General features: G+C 39.1%; 1 protein-coding gene across 2 annotated transcripts in view; it reads left to right on the top strand.

Annotated features, from left to right (window-relative positions):
- AGBL2 (AGBL carboxypeptidase 2) overlaps positions 1 to 12,093 on the top strand; it is a 38,435-nt gene that overhangs the window by 22,637 nt on the left and 3,705 nt on the right. For both annotated transcript variants that reach the window (XM_060772671.2, XM_067461051.1), the window contains exons 16-18: positions 5,598 to 5,670; positions 8,167 to 8,352; positions 8,803 to 8,845. In XM_060772671.2, the coding sequence (XP_060628654.2) occupies positions 5,598 to 5,670; positions 8,167 to 8,352; positions 8,803 to 8,845 (302 nt within the window). The remainder of the gene's footprint in view (positions 1 to 5,597; positions 5,671 to 8,166; positions 8,353 to 8,802; positions 8,846 to 12,093) is intronic.

The following is a 12,093-nucleotide window of genomic DNA, read 5'->3' as shown; positions in this document are numbered from 1 at the left end:
ATTGTTGCTTGCTCTCTGTTAATTTATAAGTGATTGAAATAACACCTTAAAATAGTTCTCTTGGCAAGGTGATCAACAATTTGAATGTTTGCTTTTGTAGCACTACTCTGCAATCTGCTTTACATGAAAAAAAATATTTGAATGTGTTAGATTTTTATGACTTCCACGAGGGTGGCTTTTTAAAATATTTTATTGTTAATTTAGTCAAATTTATTTTCTTCTTCAGCAGTCATGAAAAGCAGACACATAAATAAGAAATAAACAATTCAGGATTTCTTGATTATTGCTCGAGGACATCAATCATTAGTTGATTCACAGAGTGATATTTAAACTACTTGTTCTCACAGCTTGAATTCATATTGATCATATTTTACTATTCATACTATTTCAGTAACATTTCTATCCTTACCTGCAATCCCTTCTATTTTAATGTGATTTTTGTTGTTGGTTTTGCTAGCAGAGGGTGGTCAAGGAGTGGAACTGCTGGGAGTGATTTCTGTCTTGCCGTTTTCCACTTAACCCATCTTCTCCACGCTTTCCCAAGCACACATCCATTTCCATTGCCTGCCCCTTCTGTTTAGATCAGACAAAGGGAAGCAAAGGATGGGAATGGCAGAAACCAAACAACCAGTTTCAGTCAATTAGTAATAAAAATAGTTCAGAGTTCAAATGGCTCCTTCTTTGCATGTCAGAAGTCTTTATATGGTATGCATCATTAATCTTGCAATGATTGACATGGTGCCTTGGAAACACATAGTGGTGGTATATATGTCACAGAAAAAGTAATAGGAAAATATGCAAAGGCATTTTCCCAGGTATCATGGTTCACATCCATTTTGTAGTTAAATCTAGTTGTGCTCACCAGAAAGACTGGAGATCAGTGTGGGCAAAGTGAAAAAGAAAAAGGGCAAAGATCAAGGGGGAGAATCCAGTGACTGAAGGCGCACCACCTCTAAATCCCATCTGTTCTAAAGAAACAATAAGAAGTAGCAATACATATAGAAAAGGTGTGCAGTATTGTGTATTGTTCTCATTTATCTTAAAACTGAAGAAAGTTTATTGGATAGTACTATATTTTACCCGTGTAAAGAAAGCTGCTTTCAGATGTATGTTTTTTCAGCCGTCTTGCTATGAGTTTCAGGGTCTGAACTCAGAATTTTCCACACATAAAGCATGTATTCCATTGCTGAGTAATACCATATGTACCATTCATTTTCTCCAAAACAATTACTGTATTCTGACTAGAAGAGATAACCAATATATTTCCATTTTTCAGTTACACATCCATGTCTGTCACTATTGATATTTTTGACCAATTGAGAATAAACTTGCATGAGGCATTTAATACTGATCTCAACAGAGCCAATATTTCTACTGATTTGTGAAGAACAATTTTCCACTTCTAATGAGATGGTAATTGATATTTGGCTATGGTTTTGCGTTGTGTAGAATTATAACAATGTGCTGTATTTCCTGCACAGACTACCCACCATTTTGCTGTGTTCCACTTACTTTGTACTAAACTGTAATTATCTCTGTCTGATGGTCTCCTCTGTTGGATTTCTGGACTCACTTCTGCTTTACCTGTTCTGATTGGAATAAGATTGCTCTGTTTTGGGAGATCTTGCTCAGCTTTCCTGCTCAGCCTTTTTTTCTCACTTTGATTTAAGAGTGGGCAAGGACACACTCTCTTTATTAAATTCCTCCAGGCAAGCACAATTTCTCCAAGCTATGGAAAGTGTCATAGCCTTTCCAAAGGATCACAAAGAAACATCAATTCAGAACAGAAGAGAAAGCAGATGAATCGAGTAATCTTTATGTATCAGGTCGGTTGTGGACAATAATTTTCCATTAATGCTCAACATACATGCAGTGATTTTCAGACAAAATATAAAAGAGTCTAAATATAATAGGTATGCTCAGGTAATTTAGAATATTTGTAGTCCCTGAGTAAATAAAGAACTGTGTTACAAAATAATTAGATATGCATTTGAAACACACCTCTTGAAAAAATATTTTAAGTAATACTAGAATTATCATAATATTAAATCATCATGAATTCTTTTGCATTTAAATACTGTAGGTCAGCTGCAAAATGATATGGCACAACTCAGTGTAAATCTTAATCCAAATAATTTGAAATTCATATTTCTGAGATGAGACATTTCAGTTTCTAAATGAAAGTTCTCTTAAGTTCTGTTCAGGAAATAAAACAAATATAGAGTGGTAAAATAGTAAATAAGTAAGCCCTGTAACAATCTTAATGATTAATTGATCTATCTGTCTACCTATATGTAATTTGGCCCTACCATTTTCTATTCCAAGGATGAGAAATTCGTAAGCCTTCATGGGGCAACTTGTACATTCCTCCACCATTAGTGTGTCTGAGTTTGATGTAACCATCATTTGGAAAGCCACATAACCCTTGTTCTGGAACTTAATAAGCTTCTTAATGGGGAAAAACAGCACCAGACCTCAGTTTTAATTATTAAAATTGCTTTCACTGATGATGGCAGCCAAAGGTCACTTTTCAGAAAACTAGAAGTATTTATCAGGTCTGGAGGAAGCAGATAATACAGGAACCCAAACCATGAAGATCCAAATCTGGAGGAAACAGCTGTTATAGAAACACTATAGGGACTGACAGTATACTTTGAAAATGAAAATATTGCTTTGACAGTCACGGCATAGATCACAGCTATCTGTGGTCTTGTTAATGTACACAGCAAATAGATGCATTTCTTACATAATAAGAATTACAAATACTTCATTCTTTCCTTTAAATTCTTGTATATGTTATAAATTAAGAACACCTCAGGTACTTAGTCAAGTATTAAAATCCATACAAAATAAAAGTGAATCATTTTAATGATTTCTAAGATCAGTATTTGTATTAAATAGTGTAAATAGCTAATCAAAATCACAAAGGCAAGCTAATTAGATTTCCTAAGGTAAAAAGCACATTACTTATTAATGAGACAAGATGTAGTTACAGAAATGCTTTGAGTAACCTTTGGAACACATTGGCAACTTGTTTCTTGTTATACAGCCTAATATATTTTTCAGTAAATAATAATGGTGATGATGATAATAATAATAATAATAATAATGATAATAACTTTATTTATATCCTGCCCTATCTCTCCTTGGGGACTTGTGGAAATAGTCTCCTAACCTGTAACATGCCGTACATTTTAATATATATATATATATATCTACTTTATAATTTTTTGACTTTTGTCTGTGCTGTATCATAGAAATACCTACCAGTCGTTTGTAGAGAGATTATTCTGTTTTATAGGGTGTAATCCATATGTTACATCCATTTGTATTATAGGATTTCTTTCTACCCTTCTCTTTTCCACTTCCCCCTTGAAAATATGTTCTGAGATCGCAGAGGTGAATCTATCTTTCTCAGTTTTGCTAACAGAAGCTGTTTCATTAATGGGAGGATTGTCCTGAATTCCACTCGATGTGAATGAAAGAGCTTTTGTATTTTGCTAGGTATGGGAGAGAATTTAGTTTTAATTTGCCTTCATACAGGCAATATGCAAACTGAAAAGCGGTTATATGTCAATAGTTGCACTTCTCTAAATGTATTGGAACCCATTGCTCCATTGTATCCCAGTCTTCGGGGCAGCTGAAAACAAGCCTGCTTCCTCTTTCTTATAACACCCGTTCACATATTTAAACATAGCTATCATGTCTCCTCTCAACCTTTGCTTCTGCTAAACATGCTCAGCTCTTTAAGCCACTGCTCATACAGCATATTCTGCAGATCTTTGATCATTTCAGTTGCCTTTCTCTGGACATGTTCTAGCTTGTCATTATCCCTCATGAATTGTGGTACCCAGAATTGGACACAGTATTTCAGGTGAGGTCTGACCAAAGCGGAATAGAGAGGCACTATTACTTCCCTTGATCTAGACACTATACTCCTTTTGATGCAGCCCAAAATCCCATAGGGTTTTTTAGCTATTGCATCACATTGTAGGTGCATGTTCAACGTGTGGTTGACGAAGACGCCCAAAACTTTTTCACATGTACTGTTGTGGAGCCAGATACCTATCCTGCATATGTGCATTTCATTTTTTCTCCTTGTTAAAATTTATTTTGTTAGTTTTGGCTCAAATCTGTTATTGTCATTTTTAATTTTGATCCTGTGTTCTAGAGTATTAGCTGTCCCTCCCAATTTGGTGCCATCTGCAAATTTGATAAGCATGCCTCTAAACCTTCATCCAAGTCCTTAATAAAGAGGTTGAACAGCACTGGGCCTAGGAGAGAACCTTGTGGTACCCCACTAGTCACTTCTTTCAGGATGAAAAGGAGCCATTAGTTGAACACCCTTTGGGTTCGGTCACTTAACCAATCCCCAGTCCACCTAAAAGTAGCATTGCCTAGTCCACAGTAGTATTGTCTAGTTTTTGTTGTAGGCCTTGAAGTTACTCCTAATTTATTGTGACCCTAAGTCAAACCTATTATGGGATTTTCTTGGCAAGATTCATTTGGGGTGGGGTGGTTGCCATTGCCTTCCTCTGCTACTAAGGAAATACGATGTGTCCAAGGGCATCCAGTAGGTTTCCACAGATGAGTGGGATTTGAACACTGGTTTCACGGAGTCCTAATCCAGCACTCAAACTCCACACTGGCTCTTGAAAATACTTAGCTCTATAGTATGATTAGTGAAGGAAGTCCCTTCACTGATGTGGATTACAACATGCCATGACATTAGACTGGTTTTCAGGAAAAGGCCAGTACAAATAATGTTCTACACACAAACATCTTGTTATGTGCACAACAGTGGAAATCTAATTTTGTCATTTTTACTCATTTGTATTCTTAAGTATACATTTGAATATGGCCTTCCTATTTTATTAAAGGCTTTCTCTGTTGAAAATGAAAAGTGGTATGTCAAACAAGCTGTAGAAACCATACCAAGGCTGGCTTCCAAGATCATAATTCTTTATTATAACTTTTTTTAAAAAGTTGCTAAGACTTTCCCCCCTGAATAGATTATTAGTTTTTATAGAGCTTGGAAATACATACTTGTTGCCTTGTATAGTTAAGTCAATCCTGGTTAATATTATTTGGGTTTACTATGAAAGTAAATCTAGATAACTGGTGATTTTAGCTTTTATTTGTTCATAACTTATTTTTCTTTTTGCTATAACCTGTATTTGGTTACCTAATAACAGGCACACAATTGTTGTGTTAATTGTTGCTAGGCACACTAATATCACTACCACATCATAAAAAGAAATTACAGTGTTAAAACTATTCAGTGACAATGATGCCTAGATTTCTCACAGCACATGCTAATACAGCAGGTGTCTTGCTATGTCTGCTTATATAGAGCTTCCTTAAATAGTAGGCAGACAGTGCCAAAAAATCCATTTAAAGATTCTACTCATCATAATGATATACTGCCAAAAAAAAAGAAAGAAAGAAAGAAAAGAAAAGAAAAGAAAAGAAAAGACAAGTTTATTTACAAGTTACGAACTACACCCAAAGTACAAAAGGCTTATGGAGATGTACAAAATGTATAAACAATATAAGAAAACTATAATTTACTTATTATTTAATTTTTCTTCATATAGGCCCAACATACAGAAAATTCTGTCTGTTCCAGTTTACAAAGAGAAAACCTGAATAACTTTCAAAAGTTCCAAGGTGAGAAATTTTCCCTTGCACATACTGTAGAAAATATATTTGTGTAATTTTGTGTGTATGTCCATAGATTCATGTATATGCAATGCAAAAGGATTGTGCAAGGCTGGATCTACACTGCTCTATATCTCAGGATATGATCCCAGGTTATCTGCTTTGAACTGTATTATATGAGTCTACACTGCCAGATAATCTGGGATAAGCAGATGATCTGGAATTTAGGGCAATGTAGGGGCTCTTGTACATTTAACTAAATCCCAGGAGGAACTGGGTCATTTAAACTGAATTCCTCCCAGGATTTAATCTCCACACCCTCCCTGTGTGGGGTGGCTACATGTCTTCCTGGGTCAACCACAGTCAACAAGGAAGGGCACCCAGCCACCCTCCAACCCCTCATTTCCCTGTTAAAAACTTACCTGCTGCATCAGAGGGAAATCCCAGTATTCTCTGGATTAATTTTGTTTTACCTGAGGCATCATTTGGACGCCTCAGGTAAAACCGAGAAAGGTCTCAGATTAAAGGCCTGTCTGGAAGGGACCTTGAAGGGGCTTCAGAATGTTTTAAACAGGAGTTTTTGGCACAACATCTGTTATTAATACTTTTAAAACAAATGTTCTTTTATTGCTTTTTCAGTGAGAGAGTATATCAAAGCAACTTTTACAATTTTACACAAAGAATGTCACTAGATATACAAAATTCTATATAACTACATTGGCTATACAAACAAACTACAGCTACACTGGCTAACAAACAAGGGAGATTTTGCCACATCTACTCAGCATTCACACACATTCACATTCACACTTCACATGCATACATCCTGAAGAAGAACACCTGCACTTAGGCCAGATTGCTTCCCTGCAAATCAGACAGTTTTCCAGTATTTCCAAAACGTATCCTTTCCCTTTCTCAGAGCAAGAAGCAAGGGACCAGTCTCTGAGTTCCATTGCAGATCTGCCCCTCTCCCAAATACCCACAATACTTTTCCAAAATGAACTCCTTGCCTTGCAACCTGAGAAGGAAGCAGATGACCAGACCTCTGCTTTCCATGCAGATCTGTCACCCTGCAAATACGCCACCCTGTCCTTCCTATGGAGCAGACCATGATGGGTGACCAGATCAGCTGTCTGCCACAATTTATTAGAAGGTATATTATATAGCAATTTTCTGCTAATGCTGTTCCAAAAAGTTGAAGAAGCTGTAAATGAGCGACAAGTTGTTTTCCATCCTGAAACATCTTGACTCTCCATGAGTTCCTGGCAGATATTGACTTTTCTTCTTTAAGTGATAATTGGTTTTCCTTCTCAAGGAGCATTGCTTCCTTCCTTCTTAACTTAAAGAGAGTCATTGTCTTTTAATTACAGTTCAGCAGTGTAGTAGTTCTCCAGGCTTCAATCTTAGGATTGTGTCTTCAACCCAATTACGCCCTATTCATTCTTCTTTTATACAATTTCATTCATACGAAATACATTCAATTTCCACACATATTTATGACACATTCAGCTTTTCCCCAGTTCACTCCTGTATCCCCTGCTCAAATATGGTGATAAACTGGATAAGCTTAGATTACAATCAGCTTCTGGTCTATTCAGTCTCATTTCTAAAGGAAATTCTGCATAGAATTGTAAAATCATAGAGTTGGAAGAGACCACAAGGCTAATCCAATCTAACCACTTGCCATTCAGGACAAGCACAATCAAAGCACCCCTGGCAGATGGCCATCTAGCCCTGACAGATGGCTGCCCAGTATGTTTCTTCCACTGTGCTGTTTTCTACACTTGTGCACATTTATAAATATACACCTGTACTTTCATATACAGTAGATACAAATAATCTTTAAAATTGTTTCTATATACTTTTCAGGAGTATCCACAGAAGCCATACCAAAGGAAAGCATACTGAACACAGCTTTACTAGTTATGCTTTGGGGGACTGATTGCATTTTCCCATCATTATTATCACCACCACTTTATAACACTTACAGCCAACTAGTTTTAAAATTCACAACATATGTAGAGTGCAGCTCTGTGAAAACGTATGAAACTCGTGTGATAAAAAACATGCTTGGATGCAAACAGTGATTATATCAAATACCTCAACATCTGTTATAAAGTGAATAAAGACAGCTTTATAATATATCTTAGGAAAACACTGCAGAGCTAAAATGTAAATTTATAATGTTGTGGCTCCAACTTCGTTTGCACTGGAAAATTGTATATGAAGTCAAATACCTACTTCAACACTGATATTCTCTAGCAAATCAAAGCAAGGATACAAATCTTCTTTCCTGGAGATTCTTAAGAGAAAACTGAATCATGCTGTTCAGGATCTTTTGAGGAATCCTAATTGATGAGCCACTGACTGCTTTATGCAAACCATACTTTACTTGGAATGTACAGAACTTGTAAAATACAGGCTTTCTGACTACAGTGTTTTACAGACATTTTATTCCTATATCTAATGCCCATTTGTGTCTTCCACAAAATTTCTGCTGTTTAGAGCCTCCCTTGGGTAAACAGATAATTCCCATGTTTCAATATGAGATGAATATTACAACGCCCCAGCCCCTCCTTATAACAACAATTTCACCATTGCGACAGTGTCTGCCAAAACCACTTGTCAAACAGCATCCATCTCCCATTCATGGACAGCCCAATGGAGAACTTCATGGGAAGAAAAATCCAGGTACGATACAATTCAGTATGTTTTGCTGAGGCATTAAGGACTTGAATGAATGAAGAAAAAAAGAAAAAAATCCAGATGGAACTAGAAGTATGAAAGGAGACAGAATTCCATATTCCATGTTCTCTTGAATTCAAATGTCTCTCAATCACTAAATGTTTACCATAGGTGTATGGTATGAAATTCTTCCCCTCATAGTTTCTCATCATGTAAGGGGGAAAAAATCTCATTATTAGTTTATGCAAGCAATGTCTTAATTTTTTGGTTTTTAATGTATATATTTCTTTTATTTGTATATCTGTTTTATGCGGCATTGAATTCTTGCCGACTTGCATGCTGCTCTGAGTCCTCTTTGGGGTGAGAAGGGCAGGATATAAATATAGTAAATAAATAAATATGTATAACTGAGCATTTATGGCTGACACTGATGTTTTTCTTTTATTTTTTTTATAGGCCTCTCTATTCCTTCACCTTCTCCTGGACTTAAACGACACAGGTATTATTGGTTCAGAATCCCTTTTCAAAACAATTGCAAGCTTACTGTACTTACATAGAAAGCTATGTAAAGTGTGATGTAGCATCTGTGATTCTATATCACACCTCAATGACCCTGTGTCATAGTGCCTCAGGGTGAAGTCTCTTTCAGAATTTCAGTTAATTATGCTAGAAAACTGTTTTTGTGTGAAGTGTGATATAGTCTACTCTGTGTCACACTTCAGTCATAAACAGTTTTCTGGTATAGATAATACTTTCATGTGAGTCGCTGTATGTGAAGCTCTGTAAGGGCCTTCAGTTTGAGGATTACACCTAGATTCCATTTGTGCGAAGGCTGTGTAGAGGGTGTCTTAATATAAAGTGGGTCTTTTTGCCAATGTGACGTGGTGGCAAAAAAGCCAATGGGATTTTGGCCTGCATCAATAGGAGCATAGTGTCTAGATCTAGGGAAGTAATGCTACCCCTCTATTCCGCTTTGGTTAGACCACACCTGGAATATTGTGTCCAGTTCTGGGCACCACAATTCAAGAGAGATATTGACAAGCTGGAATGTGTCCAGAGGAGGGTGACTAAAATGATCAAGGGTTTGGAGAACAAACCCTATGAGGAGCGGCTTAAGGAGCTGGGCATGTTTAGCCTGAAGAAGAGAAGGCTGAGAGGAGATATGATAGCCATGTATAAATAAGTGAGAGGAAGCCACAGGGAGGAGGGAGCAAGCTTGTTTTCTGCTTCCCTGGAGACGCGGAACAATGGCTTCAAACTACAAGAAAGGAGATTCCATCTGAACATGAGGAAGAACTTCCTGACTGTGAGAGCCGTTCAGCAGTGGAACTCTCTGCCCTGGAGTGTGGTGGAGGCTCCTTCTTTGGAAGCTTTTAAACAGAGGCTGGATGGCCATCTGTCAGGGGTGATTTGAATGCAATACTCCTGCTTCTTGGCAGGGGGTTGGACTGGATGGCCCATGAGGTCTCTTCCAACTCTTTGATTCTATGATTCTATGTTTTTGTTGTACATTCATTCTGCTTCCTTTGTGGAATTTTTGAAGCAGCACAGAAATCATTGCTTTTTCATTTGCATCCCTTCAGTGTTATCCCACCAGTTCTTGAACATTTTAATTTTTCTTATCCCATTGTATCTGATGAGGAGATAAAATGGAGTAACTACACCGTGCCCTTTGACTGGAGATATTTTCATGTGCGCATATGAAGTTCAGTGCATAACGGAGTGATTAAAAAAAATCTTCTGCCGGATGTCCCCCGTCCACCTCCATCTTGTTCTGATACAGAGGAAGCCTGAGAGGGTGGCGGGGGACCCCATCTAGGACAAACAGGTCTGTTGAGGGACCTGTAGTCAGGTTCTGGGATTTTTTTTACAACCCCCCCCCCCCCCCACCACCACCATTTTAAACTCGGATTTTGGCGCTGTTTGGAAGCACCCTTAGATAGCGGAATATGCTGCCTTGGAGCATGATGCAGTGTCCTTCTCTGGAGGTTTATAAGCATGGCTGGGTGGCACTCTGTTGGGAGTCCTTTGAATGTGTTTTCTTGCATAGCAGAATGGGATTGGCCTGGGTGGTCCTTGGGATCTCTTCCAACTCTGATTCTAATGTGTCTTGTAAAGGTTTGTTCCTGGCTGCACTGAATCCAAGTGAAAGTTGGATTCCAACATTTTAATCTCTCAGCACCTTAATTTTCCAGCACTTTAAATTGCTATTTGTACTGCATTGGTCCATTACCCTGCTCAACTTAGCACTTTAACCCAGTGTTCTAGTCTTCTAGCACTTAAATCAGCAGTCCTCCATGACGCACCTTATTGTAGCACTTTAGAACAATCTTGTTAAACCTATCGCACTTTAAGAACTGTGAGGTTGATACAACTACCTGCTGCACTTTAAAAACTTGGTAGCTCTATTGATAGTGTTTAACACTCACCTACTGCACTTTAAGAACTGTGAGGTTGATACAACTACCTGTTGCACTTTAAGAACTTGGTAACACCATTGATAGTGCTTAACATCTATCTAACGCACTTTAAGAACTGTGAGGTTGATACAACTACCTGCTGCACTTTAAGAACTTTGGTAGCTTTGTTGATTATGTTTACCACCCACCCACCATTCATGCTGTTCCCGATTCCCTGGTACTTGCTAACCCTTCTGTTAATTATTTGTGGGGGAGGTAAGGAGGAGAGTGAATCGGAGATTTCTGGAAATAGCAGAGTCCGGGTAAGAAATGAATGGAAGGGAAAACTAGAACGAATTGTATCGGTAACAAATCAGATAACCAGCAGCGAAGCATGGGGTGAAATTATGGATGTGAATTGCGTCATGGAGGAGGGAGGGTGTTCCGTTGGTTGGGGAGCCCCCATAGAAGTCGTGGTGGGGAGGGGGAGATACGGGAAAAGGAGACCCCGAATTTGGCCTAGGGACCGTACAACAACTTTAGTAATTCCAAATCGGTCTCCCGATACGGTAAATTGGTGTAACCAGGATGGCGGTCCCTCCGGATTGAAGGTGGTGCTGTTGAACGCCAGATCTGTCAATGGCAAAACAGCCTTCATCCAGAATTTAATCCTGGATGAATGGGCAGATCTGGCGTGCATCACGGAGACCTGGCTGGACGAAGCTGGAGGTGTGAATCTGACCCAGCTTTGCCCGCCAGGTTTCTCTGTGCAGCACCAGCCAAGATCCGGAGGGCGGGGAGGCGGGGTTGCAGTGGTCTATAGAGATTCCATTCTTCTGACCAGGGCCCCCATCCCGCGGTCAACAAATTTTGAATGCGTCCACCTGAGGGTGGGTGACCGGGACAGATTAGGGATTCTGTTAGTGTACCGTCCACCTCGCTGCACTACAGACTCCCTGACTGAGCTAGCGGGGGTGGTCTCGGACCTGGCATTGGAGTCCCATCGGCTGCTTGTGCTGGGGGACTTCAATGTCCACGCCGAGACCGCCTTATCGGGAGCGGCTCAGGACTTCATGTCTGCCATGGCAACCATGGGGCTGTCCCAACAGGTATCTGGCCCCACCCACAGTGCTGGACACACATTGGACTTGGTTTTCTGCCAGGGATGGGAGGAAGGTGGCGGTGTTGAGGAGTTATCCATCTCTCCGTTGCCATGGACCGACCACCACCTGGTCAGCTTTAGACTAACTGCACCCCCTAACCTCTGCAGAGGTGGAGGACCCATTAAGTTGGTCCGCCCCAGGAGGCTTATGGATCCGGATGGATTCCTGACGGCTCTTGGGGAATT

Source organism: Anolis sagrei, chromosome 1 (assembly GCF_037176765.1).
Source record: "Anolis sagrei isolate rAnoSag1 chromosome 1, rAnoSag1.mat, whole genome shotgun sequence".
NCBI lineage: Eukaryota > Metazoa > Chordata > Lepidosauria > Squamata > Dactyloidae > Anolis > Anolis sagrei.
This window is presented reverse-complemented; position numbering and strand designations above follow the sequence as displayed.